Here is a 23,334-nt window from a genome sequence, read left to right on the forward strand (position 1 = left end):
GAGTTTGTTGGGCATGGCTTTCAGATAGATTAAATTGTCTCTCCTCCATCTGTTTGCCAGGTCAGTTGTTTTTCCTATCCATTGCTACACTTTTTAATAATTTTTTCAATCTCTTGGCTTTGTTTTAATATTTCCTGATGTTTCATGAAGTCATTTGCTTCCATTTGGTCCATTCTAATTTTGAAGTAGTTCTTTTTTTAACCCCCTTCTTCCAACATGTCAATTCTTTTTTCATATCTTTTTTCCATAATTCTAATTTTTCCCATTTTTAACTCACATGGTTTTAAAAATTATTTAACTCTTGCTTTATCTTTCAAAAATTCTCTTTTGGTCTGTGTCCAAGCTACGTCTTCAATATTGACCTTTCTTCCTCAATATTGAGCTTCCCTTTCACCATAATGCCTCTTTATGGTGAAACCATTTTTTCTTTGTTCCTTCTTCCCGTCTATTTATTCACTTTGGCTTTCAGGCTAGGGCCAGGCTCTAACTCTCCCCGTGCCATTGGAGAATATCTGGACTGAGTTTCTGTCCTCTTGCATCCTTTTGCTATGTTCCTAGCTTAGGCACCTCCTGTACAATGAAAGATAATGGATAATAAAACTCCCTAAAAGAATTTTGCCCTCAATGTTGTATATCTTTGTAAAGATTTCCAAAGTTCCTTTACGGTACAAATCAGCACCATGATTTTCCTGCTTACAGATTAGCTGGAGCAGTCTTTGATGCCCTTGTTCTAACTCTCAGAACTAATGAGCTCTGAGGACTTCCACACCAATAACTAATCACTTTGTTCTTGGAATGATAGTACTTGCCAAAAAAAAGCTCTGAGTACAGTTTCAGGTGAGTCTTCCAGTTGGCTCTTGGACATAATGGCTCAGTGTGACTCAGTGGATCTCTGTAGAGTTGGGAAAGTGGAGTCACAGAAAATCTGAAGCATTGATTTTTTAAAAATTATTCTTTCAGTAGCTATTCGAGATGCTCTGCTCATATGCATACTCCAATGTCTGCACAAATGATTAACATGCTTTCTTTCTTGACACCTAATTGACTAGATGAGGGGGAAAGTTCAGCTCAAATTGGGAAAATTTTCATTTTCTTTTAAAGGGACCTCATTGAAGAAAACTGGAAATTTTTTAATTTGTGCAAAGGTTTCTTTTCTCTTGCTCTGCTCAATCAGGGGATATGAAGAAAAACTTAGAAAACTTAGAAAAACATACATTTGTGCAATAGCAAGGGTAAGGGACAAAATGATGAAGTGGATAATCAGGTGGTACAGTTAATAGGGCACTGGGCCTAAAGTCAGGGAGATCTCAGTTCAAATCCAGCCCAAGACTTACTTTCTGTATAACCCTGGGCAAGTCTCTTGGCCCCATTTCCTTCTGTTTCCTCATCTGTAAAATGAGCTGGAGAAGGAAATAGCAAGTCTTTGCCAAGAAAACCTCAAATGGGGACACAAAGAGGTGGACTTGACTGGAACGATTGAACAACAACAAAATGGTGATGAAATGTTTATATTCTAGTGAGGGACAAGAGTTAAGAAGAACAATGTCTTCTACAATGATAATCTGAAGAGATGGAAGAAGAAGAAGAAGAGGAAAATAATACACTAGGACATAAACAAAAATCAGGATGTGGAATTTACTATTTCTCCTAACTGGGTAGGATAAGAAAACTATGAAACTACTCAGGAAGAAGACAGAGGAATGGGTATCTCATGGACTTCACTTATCTGAACCAGGCAAGGGAAAGTAAAAAAAAATCACATACACAGAGTTTACTGTAATAATAAATTCAGCTTAACAGAGAAACAAAGGACAGGGAGAGAAGAGAAGCGTGTTTTAGAGAGATTAAACTAGGTCAAGGAATAAACAGAAGGAAAATAAACCTCCATCTCAGTGAATGGATTTTAAAAGGGTTTAAAAAATTAATAACATGTAAGAATCAGTGATTTGGGTCATGTTATCAGGACAAGAAGAGACAGTGCAGTGATATAAGACATTTCTTTAAAGGTATAGCAATATTATTCACAGTCCTGTTTCTCTGACTTTTTTTGTAAAGAGTGGGAAGATAAATAAAGGAAAAAAAAGAGGACATGATGGAGACAAATACAAAATTTAGAATCATATCCATGAATATAAATGGAATGAACACAACTATAGAGGGGAAGAGATTTACAGAATGAATTATAAAGAGGAATCATACAATATTTTGTTTATGAGAAATGTTCTTGAAACATGAAGACTTACAAAGGGTTTGGGAGAAATTTGAAGGAGGCAATTATCTTTCTTAATCCCAAGGACTTGAAAAGCAAAGCCAGAAATCTTTTTGAGAAGAATGTTGCCCCAATTTTACCCTTATCTGGATGGATGTGACCATAGTCAAAATAGATTATAAAGAACTAACCACGAAGTTTATAGGATTAATGGGAAGCTCAGTTCAGTGAAAACAACATTGGCTGTGCAATAAAAAAAAATTTAAATAGGGTTTAAATAGTGCTTCTGATGTAAACTATCTGATGCTGGGCAAACCTCAGTCTCCCAAGATGCCAGTTTTCTGATCTATAAAATGAAGGCATTGGATCAAGAAGTTTCTGAGGTTCCTTCAAACTTTAATTCTATAATCCTATGAAAATGAGGGACTAAAAACAAATGTATAATGCCTCTTGCATACTTTAAAAAGCAAGCATAAATCTTGATATTAGATAGGACAACAGTAAAAAAAATAAACGTCATTAAAAGAATAAGCAGGAAAAAAACAATTTGATGTTTAAAAGCACCATAGACATTTTAATATATTGCCCAGAGCACCACCTTAAACCCAAGGCACACTAGCCCACAATTCTAAAGAGTTTTAGTAGGAAGTCTGACCACACATACAGACTACACCAATGTGCATATATAGGAAGAACATGTCATCAAAGCAACTCATACTTTTGGCATTTCAAATCCCAGTGTCACCTCCCTCCTTAAAGTGACTTAATTCTTCTTCCTCTGGGTTCATCTTCTCCACTGAGTAGGTTACTAGATGTAGCCACATTTTGTATTTCCCCTAGTTTGCCAGTTTTCGCCTGCTTGCTATATTTCTTCTCTATGGTAGTCATGGAAACCAAATATTTGCTCTTCTCTTTGGAAGAAACAAACAAACAAAAATGATTCCTCCATCCTTTTCCCCTCCATCACTCAATGTCCAATGGCTAGAGATGGCTAGAGAAAACTTCAAGCCGTTTTTCCTGCCTCCGTGTGTGTCTCAGTGTGAGTCACTATGACCAAAGAAGGGAGGGAGAAGAAATTCCCTTCCACCTCCTTCCCAAGAGGCCAAGTTATTCTTCCAAAGCATACTGTCTTTCAGACTGCCATGTGTCCCATTCCTTAGAACTGGTTCCGGTCTCAACTGTTGACTTATAAGATACTTCTCACTTTTTAAAGAGCTACTTATATTATGGCAAATCCATAGTCAGCCAGTAACTAGCTGCCCATGATAATCCATCAATTTTGATGGGAGAACTTCATATGTTTTAAAGCACATGTCTGACTTTTTGATATTTTAAGGCTTTAACGTCTTCTTGTCTTTGATAATTATTTCCTTAACTTCTGGGATTTTATTAATCGGCTTATAAGAAAATCGGTGTATTAGGGATGTCCCAACCAACTCCTCTCCTCCTCCACTACCACCACCATACTAATTTGGTGTTTCCTGACTTCAAATGCTAAGTAAAATGCCCAGTAGATGATTAAAGTCAGTTTTATTATCAGAAACTACTTCAAGATCAGTTCACGTTTGTCTTCAAATCTGTATTATAGAACATAAAATGATTTTCCTACATAATTCTTATAAAAGGCAAAGTTAATAGTAATAATATTCCAGTGTCCACAGAAATGTTACCTGTTTAAAAAATGAGCCATTAAATCTTAACTACATTAAAAGCACGTGGAATTTGGTGTCACCATGGAAACGAACTGACTATTTTCCTGCCCTGTTGTTTATTGCTCTGTTGCTCTTCTGTTTTGAAGGTGGTCTTTAGCAAATACTGCAGTTCCAGGGACATCATGGACCTAGTCTGCATTGCAACTGGTTTGCCACGGTAAGTTCTCTAGAATTGTCCTGTTTTGGGACCAGGCATTTTCTGTTGTCACTTTCCTAAGTTCAAATTCATGGGGAAAATATTAAAACAGGAAAATCATCACAGATGAGGATCAAGATAAACGTTGCTGAGAATAAGGAAGCATTGCAGAAATGCCCAAGATGGATTGTCTCTTCTGTCCTGAGGAATTTTTAAATGTCAGTAAAAGTAAAGTGTTGTCATCAAGAAATAGTGAGGCACAGAACAAGGGATTCAAGATCAAATGAGATTAACAGTCAAAAATATAGCCTTGTAGAATAATCGCTTGTTACTATGTCAGTCAGCCAATCAGTATGTATTTATTAACTGTCTTCTGTGTGCCAAGCATTGTGCTAGACAGTACCTCTCCGCGAGGAGCTCACAATCTAATGGGGATGGCAAGTAAACAAATATGTACAAACAAGTTATACACAGGATAAATAGGAAAGAAATGAATGGAGAAGAAGCATTAGAATTAAGTGGAGTTGGGAAAAGCTTCTTGCAGAAGATAGGATTTTACTTGTGACTTAAAGGAAGCCACAGAACAGAGCAGGCAGGGATGAGGAGGGAGAGAATTCCAGGCATAGGAGAAAGATGGAGAAAATGCCTGGAGCCAAAGAGATGAAGTGTCGTATACTCAGAAGAGTAAGGAGGCCAGTGTCACTGCATCCATGATTTTTAATGGGGAGTGAATGTAAGAAGACTCGAAAGACTAAAAGACCACAGTTATAAATGACTTTGAATGTCAAAACAGGTCAGGGGGATGGTTCTATTTGATCTTAAAGGCAATAAGGAGTTACTGAAGTTTATAGAGTAAAAGAGAGACTAGCTTGGATGTGCACTTTCAGAAAATCTCCTAGGTGGCTGAATAAAGGATGAGAGAGATTTGGGGCAGGCAGGAGATTATTGCCAAAGCCTAGGCATAAAGCAATGAGACTCTGGACCCACGTGATGGCCATGTCAGAGGAAAGAAGGGAAAGTTTTCAGCAGATGTTACAAAGGTGTCAAGGATGGCATCTAGGCTATGAGCTGGAGGGACTTGGAAGATGATATTGTCCTCTACAGTAATAGGGAAGTTGATTAAAAACAGGGACCAAGGTACAAGTGGATTGCAATTAAAATGGCTAATGATACAGGGATATTCCACAGCTGGAAACTATTCCTATTTTCTACTTCCCATTTTACGTTTTTCCTGGTAGCAGAGATTCTCGGACAATTCGCATGGTTTCTGCTGGAAATCTAGACAAGAATTTGTACTTATATATTTATTGAGATGAATGTTGCATCCGTAAATGAGTGAGGAAATATTTGTGGAAGCTGATACATTAGCAGAAACATTTTTCATGCAAAACTAAGTATCCATATTTGCTTGGATACTTTAAAAATAGCACTTTTACCTTTTAGCTGTGCTTCCTCGGTAACCTTCAAATGTGTACTGAAAGGGAAAGCTTTTATCCTCAAACACTGTGAGCATGTTTTAATAAAAATGAAAGTTCAACTGGGTTAGGCTTCTGTATTGCAATTCAGAAACAAAATCTGGAAGGTCCCAAGTTAGCAACTAAATCAGAAATCAGAATCTTTATTTTTAAAGAGGATCTTGGGAAGAGGCTTGTTTTCATAACTTACAACTACATCTCATATTGTGTGTATATACCAGTCAAGATATTGAATCCTAGGAGAAATGTGAATAGAAAAGAAAGGCAAATACGGTTTTATTGGTTCTTGCAATGAATGTTGATTTTAAATTTCCTGTTAGATTTTGTCTGTCAATTTCAGATCCTCTGTTTGGAAAAAGGCCTTATCTAATGTTTCATCTCATTATTCTCTGATTAGACTGATCAGTCATGTTATTTCATGCCTAGTGTAAACACATTATTTCAGTAACTATAAACACTTTGGGGCAATACCAAAAGAAACAAAATGCGGAGTTCCTTTCCTCATGGAGCCTACAATCTAATTCATGATATGTACAAAAGTAAATGGAATACAAATGTACATAAAACCACTATGAAGAACCATGATCATATCAGGAAATTTCCAGCACTTCTTTTTGGAAAGAAAGAATGAATTCCAGTACACATAATTTGTAAGATTTATTATACTGTTTACACTTTATATAAAGCATCAACAATCCTTTTAAGATAAAGAGTCAACCAGATCTGGTTTTGTTTTTGTTTTTTAAACCCTTACCTTTTGTCAATACTGTGTACTGGATCCAAGGCAGAAGAGTGGTAAGGGCTGGGCAATGGGGGTAAAGTGACTTGTCCAGGGTCACACAGCTGGGAAGTGTCTGAGGCTGGATTTGAACCTAGGACCTCTGGTCTCTGGGCCTGGCTCTCAATCTACTGAACTGCTGCCCCCAAGATCTATTTTTTTTAAAAAGGGCTCAACCTCCTTTCTCCCTCACATGTTCCCCTATCCAATTATCATTTAAACTTACTTTTAAAATGTAAATTTAATTGTATATATAATTTATATGTGATATATAATTAAATATCAATTAATTTAATTTTAAAATGTAAACCTTAAATGATCATAATTGAGATATTTACTTGTGAGGTTAACAAAATTAATTAAATATTCAATTATTTGAAATTTTATATCACTCACTTATATATACATATATATAAAGATGTAATAAAGTTATTTTTCCTTGGATGGAACTGTAATTTTTAATTTTTTTAAATAAGTGAGATCCTTTCTTATCCTCCATTATTCAGCCACTATCCTTATTTCAGTACTCTGGTGCTTATAAATTCTGAAGATAGAGACTGTGTCACATTTTGGTCATATTTCCTCAAAGTTGCAAAAGGCTTTTATATGCTATATTGTGTTTCAGAGATGTATGAAAACTGAAGTTTAAAGAATGTTTTAAATATATTTTTCAGGAATACAACAATCTCCCTTTTGACCATAGATGATGCTATGGTCTCTATTGATCCAACAATGCCAACAAATTCAGAAAGGTAAATGACATTTTCTTTTTTATCATATTATGTAACCTGAGACAGTGTTCTGCAATAAAGAACAGGGACCCCGGGCATTCTCTTTTAAAAATATTTTCTTGAGTTTTTTCTATCCTTATATCACCTTTATTTCCAAATACATCCCTTGCTTCCTACCCTAAAGTATCTCTTAAATCAAAGAAAGAGGGATGAAAGCAATTCAGCAAATTTACTAACAAATCAGCTGAGTTTGACAACACATGTAATGTTCCAGACTTTTAACTACCAGATTTTGGAGAGACCAGAGGTATTTTTTTTTTTTTATGTTCCAGACTTTTAACTACCAGATTTTGGAGAGACCAGAGGTATTTTTTTTTTTATCTTTTCTATATATAATTGAAAAACATGCTTTACGTTAAAAAAAAAAAAAAAGAATCTAGGGGCAGCTAGGTAGAACAGTGGATAGAGCACCAAGCCAGGAACCTAGAGGACCTGGGTTCAAATCTGGATTCACTTTCTAGTTGTGTGACCCTGGGCAAGTCACTTTAATTCCAATCACCTATCCCTTGCTCCTCCTCTTCTGTCTTAGAAAAAATTCTCCTTCTTCATTCTTTAAGACCAACAAACAAAAATTCAAGTATTCTGGGAAGTTTTTTCATGATCCTACATTTCTTCCTTCTCCTTCACCTCCCCCATATCCACCAGTTATCAAATCCTGCTGTTTCTACCTTCATGGTATGTCTTGAATTGTATCCCCTTTTTCCACTCACACAGCGACCACCTATGTTCAGATCTTCCTCACTTTTGACCTAGATTTTGCATCAGCCTCCGATGTTATCTTCACGCGACTGTCATTCTAGCAGAGCTTGGGTTGAAGCAAAGCCTTGAAGGGGTGGTCTAGGTTGCTAAAGCTCTTGGGAGACGTATTCCTTCTCAGGGCAAAAAGAGGAGGACATCTTGAGATAGAAATTTAAAGGAGGACATTTTTCTCTGCTAAAGTAGGAGTTTAAGCTTTCTGGAGAAAAAAAAAGAATGTCAATTACTGTATTTGATTATACACTATCTGAAAAGCCTCTTCTGGAGATTCCTTGATAGAAGGCTTTGGAGAATGTATTCAGATCAGATCATTCAGAAGCATATTAGCTCAGATACACTAATTATGTGATAATACATCTCAATCAATCAATCAATCAATCACTCAAAATACTAAGTGGAAGTCTTTGAAAGCTTTGGGAAGAAATAAAATGGTGCCAGATAGGAGATTGTTTCAGTGGGCTAGGAAATCTGATCACAGCTCCAGGAATTCGTTGTAAATTACCAAATAAGTTGGAGAAATGACAGAAGTCGGACTTGTGGTATTTTACTTCCCATCACCTCTCTAATCAAAGAATGAGATGCTAAGGAAGTTCATGAGCCTTACAGGCTGTTCAGAGCACTTCTCCAAGGTGAGGGAAGTCATGAAAAGATCAGCTTTCCCCCTCAATTTACACACAATCATTTATAGTCTCTATAACATTTATCTTTTCATATAATACTTACACATATAGTCCACAGATTAGATACAAAGATAAATGCAACATTACTTAGAAAGTTCAACCTTTGCCTAAATGTATTTTTTAAACCTTTACTTTTTGTCTTAGTAATACATCTAAGACAGAAAGGACTTTGGTAGGCAAATGAGGTTAAATGACTTGTCTGGGGTCATGTAGCTAGAAAATGGCTGAGGTCAGATTTGAACCCAAGGCTTTCTGACTCCAGGCCTCATACGCTAACAACTGTGCCACTAACCTACCCCCTTAGCCTACATATTAAGAATTTTATGAACTGAGGGCTCAAAGGAATGATGATTAAACTCATGATTATTTGCCTAAAACATACTCCCTAAAACTGAAGGAGGAACCATAGGGACAGTAGGGGCCATTATATTGCCCTCTAGGATTCAAATGTGCTAGTTTTGTAAAAGGGCATCATATAATGTATTTATTAACTTATTTTTAAATTATTTATGTTAACATATTAGTTATTTATATATATACTATATATTTTATATGTTCCTATTAAAATATTTCTTACATTAGAATGTATATTCATTGTAAGAATTGTTTCATTTTTTGTTCTTGTATTTCAAATAGTTGTTAATTGACTAATTGATTTTTATCCCAATGGTCTAAATTTGAGGTTATGTCTTGAGATCAATTAGGGATTACAAAAGAGATAGAACTACTTCTCAGAGATGGTGGGATGGTAATTAAAGACAGATAGGAAGAAAAACTGTTCAACTCATTTTACTTCTCGTTTCTCTGGCAAGGGGAACAATTTTTCATAAAGTGAAGAATGTCCAGAGAAGAGCTTCAACTTCAAACCATATGAAGATCAAGTTGAAGAAAGTGAGAGTTTGTCTTGGAGAAAAGAAAACTTAAAGGCGATAGAATAGTTAACTTCTAAATATTTTTAATGCTATCCTGTGGAAGAAGAAATGGACTTGTAAAAAAAATTGCTAGGCTATCTAGATCCTTTGACCTAGTGATCCCACAACTGGCCATATGCCTGATAGAGACTAAAGACAGGCAGAAACATTTGATTTATATCAAAGCATTCCAAGCATTACTTTTAGTGGTGACAAAAAATTCTCAAAAATAAAAATTTTAGAAAGAAAGAGATATCCTTTAGTGTAAGGAATGGCTGGAAAAAAATATGGTTTTCTTTATCTCCATCTCAGACTTTAGCTTCATTCAGTGTTAAATTCATGTGCCAATTCCTTTAGGAAATTATTCTTAGTTTTCCTAGCTGTGTGTGGTCTCTCTCTCTTCAAATTACTATGCCTGTATGATATTTTTATATATTATATATCCTCCTGCTTCTTGAGGGCTCAGAATTTTCTTTTCTATATCTCTGGTGTTTAACATAACACTTCATGCAGAGGAGACATTTCATAAGTGCTTATTAAATTAAAATGTAATATAATACTATTTTGCTGTAAGAAATTACAAATATAAGGAATTTAGAGAAACGTGGAAAGACTCAAATGGACAAAAGCAGAGAGAAGAAACCAGAATGAAGAGAACAATATACATAAAAATCATTGAATTTTTTTTACCTCTTTTTCCAGTAGGTTAATTCTGCTTTTTAGAAACTCTTTTCTTCATTGGATTTTTGTATCTCTTTTTCCAGTTGAACAGTTTTGCTTTTTAAGTTGTCATATTATTTTTGTATTAACTTTTTTTTTCCCCATTTTTCTTTAACCTGTCTTATTTGAACTTTTAATTCTTTTTGAGTTCTGGCAGCACTTGAGACCAATTTCCATTTTTCCATTTTGCATGTGATTGCATGGATCTCACCATCCCCTGTTGATTCTGTGGTTTGCTCTTTGTCTCATAGAAATTTCCTAGAGTTAGGAGTTTCTTTTGCTTTTGAACATGCACAATAATCAAAATGCACATATATATGTAAACAAACCATACTAAAAGAAATCAGAACTCAAATTAAATGAAATAACTAATCTCGTTTCCAGAGAACCAGTTTTATATAGCAGCTTTATATAGGGAAGAAGGTAACAAAGGAGATTATTGGGAAGTGATAGTTGTTTTTTTTTAATTATCTATAAAACTTTTTTTAAAATAGAAGTGATAGGCTTACTTTGCTCCTCCCAGAAGGTAGATTAGGAGCAAGAGACAAAAATTGCAAAGATATAATTAAAGCTGTTCATGAGGAAAAGCTTCTAATAACCAGATCTATCCAAAATTAGAATGAATTGCCTTGAAAATTGGATCATTAAAGTCACCAAGGAAGGATTAGATGACAATGCCAAGAATATAATGTATGGAATTCTGTTTCTGGTAACAATGGATTAAATGATCATTATTGTCTCTTCTTACTTTGAATTTCTGTGATTCTGTGAATAGTTTTGCCTTTACTAAATACAAGGTGATATATTATGGAACTTTAGAATCAATATTATTTTGGGTCAGTGTAAGAGAAATGCAATTTGAGATCCCATCAAATACCTAATCATGGTTCTATTGGGATCCATAAATTAACACAATATATAATTGAAATCAAATAGCAAAATATATACTCAAATACATGTGACCATTAACATGGCAATTCTAAATCAAGTTGCAAATCACAACTTATTCTTCTCTCACAACCTATGCCATTCTTGTCTAAGTCCTCTCCTAAGCATCCACCCAACATGCTATCCTCCCCTGCTTTCTTAACATAAGCTGTCCAGTAGCTATTCCTCACTCTTCCTACATGACTAACCCATCTCTTCTTTGCCTCTGTATTTATTTGATGGTATATTTTCCTTCAGTTGTTCATAGTTCTTGTTTATTCTATGTTTCAGCCTACACACACCCATTATGGACCTTTCCATTTGCCTTCTAGGTGATATTTATTTTCAATTCTTCAAAAACTATAGAATTTCATGACTCATAGTCTTATAACACTGCCACAGAAATATTGAGATTAAAAATATGAATGTTTGTGTCTAGAAGGTATTTTTAAAGGAGCTTGCTCTTTTTCTTCATTGAGCCCAAGTTGCCAACTTATAGTATCTGTTTCAGGTTACCCCTGTGTTACTTATGTAGATTGTTCATCAAACTGTATGTCATAAATCTAAAAATAGACATTGTTCACATTTTTCAGCATCCTCAAAAACTGAGATTAATATTTTTAATCTGCATTTTTCCCTGATTATATGGTTAGGCCAAACTTCTGTGGTCAATAATTTTAAAAAAAGAGCAATGGGAACAGCAATGTTCCCCAGACCACCTCCACTTTAAGGAAGCAATTCCTCTGAAGAAGGGATCTCTCATTCCCCCTACCACTACAATCAGCTGTCACTTAGAAGAAGGAGTGTATGGGATGTTCAGGGAGAACTAGCATCTCTGGTGTGAGGACTTGCTGAATCCTTTTCAGAGCTGCTTCTCCACCTGCCACTCAAGCCTCACCTATGACTCCAAAAAGCTGTGGAATTGCAGCAGTCATATATCCTGGTAAAACCATCTTGGGAGATGGGCTAAACCAGACTGGGGTAGTCAAACCTATTGGGGAGTTAGAGGGAGAAGGTTCTGCCCCAAGCATGTGAAGACTTCTCCTGGTGGAATGAGTGGATAAAATAAACTTGTTCCAGTGGCCATGAAGGCAACTAAAGAAGTGCCTGTGGGGTGCTCAGAGCTTTGTCAGACATCAAAGATACCTTTGTATCTTTGTACATCCCTTTATATAGGAGTCCTAATTCCCATCATGGGGTGCCTGCCTTCCCATGTGGAGCACACTAATGTACAAATTGCCTGCAATGTTTGAGAAGCTTCGAGATGTCCTGGAGGGAAAAAACATAAACTGAACATAAAATATGGCCACATTTCTAGCAGCATAATAAAATTCTTGTCCCAACCTGTCTGTCATGGAAAGAGATTATGAAAATAGATTTGGTGTACAAGGATATATGTCTATAGTTTATATTTCCATCTGGGGGGATATATATCCCTGTAAACCAAAGATGTTTTCATATTTAGTTTACATATTATATATATATTATGTTTTATAAAATATCCCAGGATTTGTTCAATACAGGAATATTAACATGACGTTAATATATAATATTATATAATTATATATATATAATAAAATATAATTTAAAAATATAATAATATAAATAATGTGGGATTTGGTCCTCGTCCTTTTAGCGTGTGCTTTGATATCACCCCACATGGAGTCTTCATCAACTTTTCCCCAGAAACATGTGATAGAGGCTCCCTTCCTTCCTTTAATTATGTCCTGTCTGTTTATTTCATGGTGACAAAAATGCTTTTTAATTGGATACAAAGCATGCACACAGAAGATACGAACAAATGAAAGCTTCCTCTCTTCTGTGGTGGATCTTGAGTGGGAAGAAATATAATAAACTCTCTTAAACGTCCTGGTTGCGGTCTCTTTTATGTATATTTTAGGTGTGAGGTGATACCTCAGAGTTGTTTTGATTTTGATTTTTTTAATTTAATGATAGCTTGAAATTTTCTAAGAATGGGTTTTTTTTTAATCTTTGACTACTATAGATATGTGATTTTTATATAGATACAGATGTATATTGTCTTGGATACCAAAGCCTATCAAAATTTTTTTTTCCAATTGACCTCATATTAGTTGATTTTAAATTTTAAGTAATCAAAATTATCGATTTTAGCTTTATGATCACCTCTATTCCTTATTTTACAAAATCTTCCTCTAAAGGGGAGTCAAGATGGTGGAAAAAGTGGAAGCCAGACAAATGGCAGGGTGGGTGGCAAGGCCCAGGGATCTTTAAATTACTTTTATACTTCAGATAACAATGCTAGGAGTCTACACTAGAGGCAGGGTAGGCTGACCCTCTATCTCACTGGAAGAATAGAGGTGGTGAATTTTATCTCCTCCAAGTGGTGTCAGCACTCAAACAACCTGAATGGGTTGAGGAGGTGAATTGACAGCTTTTGCAAATCTTACTCCTGTGGCTCTGTTGCAGGTTTTCTCCAATTTTCTCATTCCTGGAGGGGGTTGGCTCAGACAGAGAGGCGTTGCAGGGAAGAGGATCCCCTCCCCCCCATCCATCCTAGATGGTATATGTTATTTTATGACTACAGAAAACTCCCAGTGATGAAACTCCCTATTCCTGGTCTTATTGTCACTTGAGGGCATTGGGAGGTACATGACAAGGGATTTGTCCAAGTTCCCATAGCCAAAATGTTTCACCCTGCCTGCAGAGCATCCTTACTGACTTTCCTCACTCCCAAAGGCATGGATTAACTCGATCATCTTCAGTCCTCTCCAGTCTTCTTCTTCTTGGAAGGACCAAATCATTTTGCCACCATGGTTTCATTTCTTTGAGACGTGGATGCTCATTGGTCTTTGAGATCCTTAGAACAGCCCAAATACATCTGCAGATTGTAACCTGGGCTATTATCAGACAATAGTAACGGTTTAACTAGGGTTAGGAGGAAAGGGATGGAGGGCCTAAGAAAAGGGAAGAGGTGGATATTTGGGGGCATAGTAAGGGGAATGTGTCCTTCCCGTATTATTCACCTCTTCCAGGTTTCTGTTTTGGGCATTCCTGGCAACACATTATCACAGGAATCTTTTTTCATTTACTCATTCTTCCAGCCTTCCATCCTGCTTTGAGACTGTATTTGAGTCAGGCGCTGAGCACTTCTAAAGGGGAAGTTCTGGCTCATTTGCTCTTGCTTTGGATTCTCTGGGGTCCTATTACTGCTTTCTCTGTGTACTGAGTGTTGTGTTCTTCAAGGATAAGCTGGGCAGCTCCAGGCAAAGAGCAGCAAACTCATCGGGACTGATCCAGGGAACTGACTAATCAATGCCATCACAGACTGTACAGGCTCCAGAATCTAGTGCAGGGCTAGGCAGCACAATTCTAGAGCTGTCCTTCCAAGAAACAATTGTTGGGCACAGCCCATTAGCAGGCTAGAAGGTTCTCTATAGGTTCAGAGTGATGGAGCAGCTGGCCTGTTAGGGTCCGGAGCTGGGATGGGGTGGGGGTGGGGGGTTAATCCTTTATCCTGCTCTGGAGTCAAAGTGATAAAGCTGCAGGGCCACCATTGTGCCACAGTTTGGGCCATGGTTAAATGACTAGGGTCTCAATTCATTATCTTGGCATCAGAAAATCAGTCCTTAAATTTCTACTCAATCTGGCATTCTTCTTAGATCTTGGAGAGTCATCCTGGAACAAGACATACTCCATCCTCTTATTCCACCATCTTTGCTGGCTTTGTAAACTTGAACACTTATAGTTCATTGATCATTCTTTGAAAAGTTTGTTAGAGATTGTCAATCTAGCTGCTATTTTCTGATGAGTTAGTGGGGAGACTTTGACTTTAACTTATTGGCAAGTCATCTGTGAGGACTGGAAAGCTTTTACTGCTTTTTGAAAAAAGATAAGAAAGAAAGAAAGAAAGAAAGAAAGAAAGAAAGAAAGAAAGAAAGAAAGAAAGAAAGAAAGAAAGAAAGAAAGAAAGAAAGAAAGAAAGAAAGAAAGAAAGAAAGAAAGAAAGAAAGAAAGAAAGAAAGAAAGAAAGAAAGAAAGAAAGAAAGAAAGAAAGAAAGAAAGAAGGAAGGAAGGAAGGAAGGAAGGAAGGAAGGAAGGAAGGAAGGAAGGAAGGAAGGAAGGAAGGAAGGAAGGAAGGAAGGAAGGAAGGAAGGAAGGAAGGAAGATAGGAAGGAAAGTTTTCAGTTTTTACTGGTGCTATATATTTAACTACTATTTCACAGTAAGAATTTATTCTATTAGGTGACTGAATTTACCCTTATGTTATCAATAAATAAGGATAATATTATTTCTCTTTATTTATGAAAGGCTTTGGCTACTCTCTCAAAAGCTGAATGGCAAGACTGTGTTTCAGACGTGTAGTAAAGAGCAATGACGATTATTAGTGGTGATTTGAGTTGTAATCTATTACACAGCTAAATATTATAATTATTTCTTTATATTACTGGAGGCTCTATTAATAAATTGCATAGCTAGTAACTTGGTATTTTATTTAAACCCAAGAGATTAGAGGGAGCTAGGTAGCTGATGGATAGAGACTGAAGTCAGGAAGATTCATCTTCCTAAATTCAAATTTGGTCTTAGATACTAACTGTGTGACCCTGGGGCAAATCCCTAAACCACCCTGTTTGCCCCAGTTCCTCCTCTATAAAGTGAGCTGAAGAAGGAAATGGCAAACCACTCCAGTATCTTTGCCAAGACAACTCCAGGTGGAGTCATGAAGAGTCAGACACACTTGAAACAAACAAGAGATGAGAGGTTGTGAGAAGTAAGGACAGAGAACTGAGCATCTGCTTCTATGAAGAGGTCTCCCCAGTTTACTAACTAGGCAATATTCAATTAACTGAAGGGAGGACTCAGAGCAAGATAATTTATTAATGAGAAAGATCTTCCAGCTTTATTAATTCAGAAATATTCAAATATACTCCTAGATTACCTTAGAATTTGGGATGATAACAAGTCAACTAAAAGCCCTGTGGTAATTACGTTACATTCCATTACATATAATTCTAATCACATTAGAAGATGATCAGTTCTAAAATTGTTACAACTTTGGTTTGACTGGCCAAATATGAGTTTCATGAATATGTATTATATATATATGCATATATATATAATTAAAAACCCTTACCTTCTGTCTTGGAATCAATAGTATATATTGGCTCCAAGGCAGAAGAGTGGTAAGGGCTAGGCAATGGGGGTTAAGTGACTTGCCCAGGGTCACACAGCTGGGAAGTGTCTGAGGCCAGATTTGAACCTAGGACCTCCCATCTCTAAGCCTGGCTATGTATTATATTTTTAAAGCATTTAGAATTCAGCTGCAGAAGAGACCCATAACATCCCAAAGAAACTTAGTTCTTTATCTGTTGAATTTTTAACTGGCTCTGAAGTTCATCGCTGTTATACTTAACATAAGATAAGACTTTATGAGTCATTAAAAAAGGAACTATGCTCTATTTTACAGCACTCCCTACAAAGTGAGACCTGTGGCCATCAAACAATTCCCAGGTAAGATCTGATTTTCATTTTTCAAAAGGGTTTAAATAATCCCCCCATTGTTGATATATTTTTTCAGATAAGCATTTAACCATAGAATCCTATATTCATGGAAGTTCTTGATATATAAAATATATAAATACAAATATTCCATAGACAATCAGCAACCACCACTGGCAAATAACGGGATTTAGATATGTTAATAATGAATTTGTAAATAAAGATCTTAGATTAGTGGTTACTTTATTACTTAATATTTCTGTGACTGTGATTCCATTGGTATGGACAATCCTTCTCCTAAGGGGAATGGAAGCCTTCTCATGCACATGTTTTCACATAAACCCTATCTGAACTTTACATCTAGTACCATTATAGCCTCTCTCCTGTCCATCTCATTCTCACAACGTGAATGAAAGCAGTCAACAAAAGAGTCCGTCTTCAGCACTTAAAGCACTTATTAGTTATTCTCAGGACACATAAAGACAAAAATGAAATAGTCCCTGCCCTAAAGGAGCTTATATTCTAACTAGGAAGTCATGTACATGTATAGGCATGTACAAGACATATAAATCATATACCAAGGAACTGAAGGGAAAAACACTAGCAGACAAGGAGACAGGGAGGGTGACGAGAAGCCTCCTGCAGAAAGGGGTTCTTAAGCTGAGGCTTGAAGGAACCCAGGAGTTCCAAGCAGCAAGGACACATATGTCAGGAGACCTGGGAAGCACCAATGCCTAAGCACAGAAATGAGAAATGGAGACTTAATTAGGAGAAATAGCAAGAAGGCTAGCTTGGCCCCTCATCAGAGACAGGGTCCTAAATCAATGTCTGCTCCTCTGTAATTGCTATATTATTCCCCTTAAAGTATATCCAGACAGACCTATGGTTAGCACTGTGTATAAAGATAATGCAAACAACAAGAGGTAAACGTATTTTCCTGTGATATAAGGAAAGCTTTCAACTTCCGCCAAGGAAGCCCAAGAGGAGGAATGGAAGCCAAGATGACCACTTTGGGATCTACTCTCTGGGGGAATTTCCTCAGCACAGTTTCTGTCTCAACACTCTCCATGCCTTTTCTGCCAAAGTAGCCTCACTCCCGGAGTCCTGACTCCTTTCTTTGGGATGCTTCCACTTTAACATTTCCCTGTGGATCTCCAGTTCTGTTTTCAATTTCTCTTTGAGTTTGTCTCTTGGATACAGTGAATTGACTTTTAAAGGTCACCCAGATCCTTCATGATATCCATTGTTTCCTTACTGATTCACTCAAGAAACTAATTAAGATCTCCTAAAGGAATGCGTGACAATCCTACATTTTTACTATTTGCCACTGAGTTATTCTTCGATTAGATCTATGAAAAGAGCAGCTTCCTTATTATTCTGCATATCTCGTTCAGCATTTTCTGAGTCCCTTATAGTCAAAGAGGAAAATTTGGGGAAGATGTGACTAAGCAAATCTAAAGCTCGAGAGACTATATGAACAGACACATGGCCCAGTAGTGACCAAAACCAGGAACATCAATAAGGAAGAGCAGGAACTACTGTCCCAGGGCAAAACATCCAGTCTGAATTTCACAGTGTCCCAACAATCTATTTTTATTCACATGCCAAATTTTATTTCTCCATCCCTTGTTTTGTTAGCCCTTACATCTACGTTTCTGTTGAAAATCATGTCTTCTTACATTTATCTAATGTAGCATCTTTCCTGAGGGAGGCATTTTCCCAGAAATTTTTGATCGTCTGTCCCAACTGATTCCTCAATGGTACTCTCACTTCATACTTCAGTCATCAGTCATTGTACAGACTTCACTCCCTATCCCGCACTGCCCAGTCCCTTACTTCAGCCCCCCTCAACCAGACATCTGCAACATCCAATTTCAGATCTACCAGTCCCTACCACAGTGTTCTCTAGAATGCCTGTTCCATAGTTAAGACATTTGCTTTCATCTCCAACCTCTCCCTTTCTTATTCGGTCTAGTCAGGTAGTCAGGAAACATTTTCTAAATGCCTACTATGTGGCATTTATTTGGAAACATTTTCTAAATGCCTACTATGTGGCAGACAGTGACCTTAGTACTGAGTATTCAAAAAGAGACAAAAGGAATCCCTGCTCTCGAGGAGCTCACATCTAATGTGAGGAGACAACTGTAATAGAAAGGATAATCTATGGGAATATGTCTGGTTGTAATAACGGTAGATACTCTGGCTTGTGACTAGAGAGCTCTTATGAGGGGAAACCTCAGGGTGTCTAGTAAAGAGATACTTCTGAGAGATGGAGAGATGCTACTAGAGAGAGAGATTCTGGGGTTGCCTATTGATCACTACTGATGGCTAATAGATCAAGATATTTTCTACCCTCCACCCTTCACCTCCCAGTTTTCCATCCACACCCTCCTGCCTCCCTTCCCCTCCCCCTATTAGTGAATCACCTTTCTATGTAACTCAAAGGTGAACTGTGAGATTTAGAGAAGATATTTTTCCCCCCTTTCTCAGGTAAGGAGGTTTATTGGGGAAAAAACCAGGATAAGAATGGAAATTGAGGTGAGAGGGATATGGTTGTCCCTAATCTATTAGGAGGGTTAGAAGGATTTTGGGAAATGTCAGTCCTGTCACAACTGTGACACAAAGTCTGTCAGGAGATAGAGGACAACTGTTTAATCTTCTTTTTTCTTCCTTCAAACTCAAATCTCAAAAATACAATCAGTTCTTCAGGTTCAACTACCACCATCAGCCACACAAAACCTTCTTCTTGCCTCCCCTCTCCAAAAGCCAAGAGACTTCAGCCTAGGACAGAAGCTAACAGGGGACATGTTCCCAGCTTATCCCTCTTCAGTCTGGCTTGACTCTCCCACTGACTTTCCTGGGAACATTCTATTCGAAATGGTCTTTCTTGATTGACATCTGAGGTCCTTTACTCTCTGTCTTGCATGCATGAAATTCTCTCTTCCTTCATGCCTCTTCCACACAACATACAAACAAATGTGTAGAAGCAAACTATATTCAGTATAAATGGAAAAGAATTCATAAAGAGAAGGAGGCACTAGAGTTAAGAGGGGGCCAGGAAAGTCTTTTTGCAAAAGAAAGGCTTTTAATTGTAACTTAAAGGTAGCCAGTAGGCTGAGATGAGGAGGAACAGCATTCCAGATGTGGGGGACAACCAGAGAAAATGCCCAGAGCCAACAAATACCATCTTTTTGTGGGACAACTAGAAGATCAATATCATTTTATCAAAGAATATGTGTTGGGGAATAAGGTATAAGAAGACTAGAAAGGTAGGAAGAGGTTGAGTAATAAAGGGCTTTGAATGCCAAAATAGAAGACTTTGTATTTGGTCTTGGAGGTGACAGACAGTCACTGATGTAATTTACTGAGTAGGAAAGAGTATAATGTGTACTTAAATCACTTGGTGACTGAATGAAGATAGATTGGAGTAGGGGAAGACCGCTTAAGCAGACTGTCTAGCAAGCTCTCACAGCAATTTAAGGCAATGAAGATCTGCACCAGAGTGATGGTAGGGTCCAAGGAGAGAAAGGACACACTTAAGGAACACTGCAAGGTAAAATGTACACGCTTTGACAACAGATTGAATATGGGAGTTGAGAGACAGATGGTCCAAGATAACACCTCAGTTGTGAGCCTGAGAGACTAGAAAGCTGATGTTGCCCTCTACAGTAATAGGGAAGTTGGGGAGAAGGGAAGGATTTAGTTGGAAAAACCATGAATTTAATTTTGGACATGATAAGTTTAAACTGTCCACTGGACATCCAGTCCCAGATGTCTGTAAGACCACTGGAAATCTGAGATTGGAGGTCAGCAGAGAGGTTATGGCAGGATAGGTAGATTTTCAAGTCATCAGCATAGAAAGAGTATCTAAATCCATGAGAGCTGGATGAGATTCCAAAGGAATATAGAGGAGAGCTTCCAGAATAGAACCGTGTAGGACGCCTGTCCTTAGAGGGCATGATATGGATGAGGATCCAGCAAAAGAGACTGAAGAGTGGTCTGATATATAGGAAGAAAACCTAAGAGAGCAGCATCTGGAAAACCTAAAGAACAAAGTATCCAGAAGAAGAGTGATCAACCGTGCAGACAAGTCCAGGAAAAAGAAGATTGAGGGGAAAAAATAATTGGATTTGGCAATGAAGCAATCATCAGTAACTTTGGAGAGAATAATTTTGGTAGAGTGATAGGGTTGGAAGCTGGATTGCCTCCTATTCAAGGAGGTTAGCCCCAAAGAGCAGAAGAAATCTAGGCCAATATTGGTTACTATCTTATATTCCCTAACACTCTGAGATTACAATGAGCATGAGGAACAAGGCAGAGGAAAAGAAGGAATGATTCCAGTTTATTATCAGAAAGGATTTCAGAATACCCTCCTGATGGCACCGCATCCCTGGATACCCTTTCCAGCAGTGGTTATAATTTCATATGCCTTCTTCATTCCCTAGTGATGAAGGAATTGGAATAATCTCTGCTCCTCCTTCATTCTTCTAGATTCTCCCTCTGCTACCATCACTTAGTAACCTTTCCTTTCTCAAGGTTCATTTCATCCATATTTAACATCTAACCAGGACTCCAATAACATGATCTACTGACTTCCAAGACTTTCTCCTTTCCTTAGTGAGTTCAGTTCCTGGCTCACATTCTTTTGTCCCCAGATCCTGACCTCCTACCAGGGACTTCAACTTGCAGATTTATATTCCCTCAAACACCCTAGCCTCCCACTTTCTCAGCTTGTTCATTTCCTGTGATGTGTGATAAATGGGAGAGTGACTCAATTTGGGAAAAATAAAAGGATTGTGAAGTCCAACATAGATATCAGTGAATCCAGTGACATGTTGTGCTTTTTCTCCAATTTGTTTAACAGCACGTGAATAAGAATGAAATATGAATGAATGAAAAAATGAATAAGAATGAAAACAATTGCATCTGGGAGTAATCCAAAGTTGAGGGTTGGAATGGTACCATTATCAATGGGATAAAGCAGCAAGTGACTTTGGGGTAGAAGTTAGTTGGAACTGAATGATCAAGATGGAGAAGGGAGGTGCAAGTGTAGATGAATGACCTGGGAAAGATCAGAGGAGAAGAGGAGTGAAAGATCACAGTAAGGATGGTGAACAAGGTTAAGGGTTGTTAGGCAGAGGAAAAGAAGAAATAATACAAGGTTATTATCAGATGAAGGATTTTCAGAGTTCATAAACGTGAAAGTGGAACCCTTATGGGTAATCAAAAGATACTATATGTAGCTAATCTTTGTGGGTGGATTGAGTGATCTTCAAAGAAGGAGATGTTGCTGGGTGATGGAGGTAGAGGGAAAGCCTAGAGGTAGTAGCAACAGGGAGCAAAGGAGAATCCCAACTCTCTAACTTCAACCAGTGAATCAGGAGCATGAAGTACAAGAGAAGCTACGTCAACAGGAGGGAGTCACGTTTAAGGGAGTAGAAAGAAGATGAAAAAAGCAGGAAAGGAAAAAATTTAAGATGAAAGCCAGCTTTTCTTTAAACTGATCAGACAAGTATTCCAAAGAACACTGTAAAGGGGGTAAGGATCATTAGATACTTGGATATTTGAGGAGAGATAGGATTGAGGGAGATGAGACTAAGAGAGTACGGAGTGCAAGATGAGGAATGAAACTTGACTGCTGGGGCGCGAGGAAGAAGAGGGCATGACTGGGGGGGGGGAGTGTTAATCATGGAGGAAAGAGGTTAGGTAGACTATCAACAGCTCTATAAGTTCCCTCTAAGGATGGAGACCTTTCAAATAGCAGTGAAGAGCTAAAAGACAATGAAAGTGCAGAGAGATCCCACAAGGGCAGATTCCTGCAGACTGGTTGAAAAGAGTATTTTCTTCCTTTCTGAGGAAGCACATTGCCATAGAAGTTCCCTCTTTTCTTGACAGATCCACTGGTCTGGTGGGGAACACAATGAAATGGCCACCTTCCCAGGGATATCTAGGATAGGGACTATACCTATACTGTTGTGAGCCATAATTATAGTCCCCCCAAACCATTCAAAACCAAATATTCTTTACCCATTCACACATCCATCTCACTCCACTCTTTTTTTTTTAACCCTCACCTTCCTTCTTGGAGTCAATACTGTGTATCGGCTCCAAGGCAGAAGAGTGGGAAGGGCTAGGCAATGTGACTTGCCCAGGGTCACACAGCTGGGAAGTGTCTGAGGCCAGATTTGAACCTAGGACCTCCCGTCTCTAGGCCTGACTCTCTTACTCCAGCTGCCCCCTTACTCCACTCTTTGAAGATAAAGTCCATCCAATTAAGCCGATCAAGGTACAAAGATAATACCCAGAAAATCTTATGTCTAATAAAATGTAAAAGTTATCCCTTCCAAATATCAAGGTAATAATACCATCAAATTTATATTAGGTGGATTTTTCTTATTAGTTTCTAAATTAGGTGGTTTCTCCCTATAGGCAATTTGTTGATTACTATCCATTCTACTGGTTCCAAAAAGGCAACGTATTTTTCTATAAAGGAAAAAAAATAGCTTCCCTTCCTCCAAATTCAATTCCTTCCTAAAATTTTGAAGGTGTTCGGTGAATTCATCAACTAGCAACTGCCAATAGGCCAGCACAAGCCAAAGACAAATTTTATTGCAGTTTATTCACTCAGAGGGAAGGTGGCACTGGATAACCATTGCTATAGCAATGCTCCAAATAAATATCATAACATCTTTTATAGCCTTTAGTTGCATAAGCAATTCAAAAGGGCAGTTCAGTAGAATTTTAGAGATAACAAGAAGAGA

The 23,334-nt window shown here is 37.5% G+C and overlaps 1 protein-coding gene across 2 annotated transcripts in view; it reads left to right on the plus strand.

The window, feature by feature from the left end:
* The window catches only part of PDE9A (phosphodiesterase 9A), a 187,661-nt gene that overhangs the window by 40,577 nt on the left and 123,750 nt on the right, over positions 1 to 23,334 (plus strand). For both annotated transcript variants that reach the window (XM_056826008.1, XM_007493183.3), the window contains exons 3-5: positions 4,008 to 4,078; positions 6,985 to 7,062; positions 16,542 to 16,585. In XM_056826008.1, the coding sequence (XP_056681986.1) occupies positions 4,008 to 4,078; positions 6,985 to 7,062; positions 16,542 to 16,585 (193 nt within the window). The remainder of the gene's footprint in view (positions 1 to 4,007; positions 4,079 to 6,984; positions 7,063 to 16,541; positions 16,586 to 23,334) is intronic.

This window comes from Monodelphis domestica, chromosome 4, assembly GCF_027887165.1.
Source record: "Monodelphis domestica isolate mMonDom1 chromosome 4, mMonDom1.pri, whole genome shotgun sequence".
Classification (NCBI taxonomy): domain Eukaryota; kingdom Metazoa; phylum Chordata; class Mammalia; order Didelphimorphia; family Didelphidae; genus Monodelphis; species Monodelphis domestica.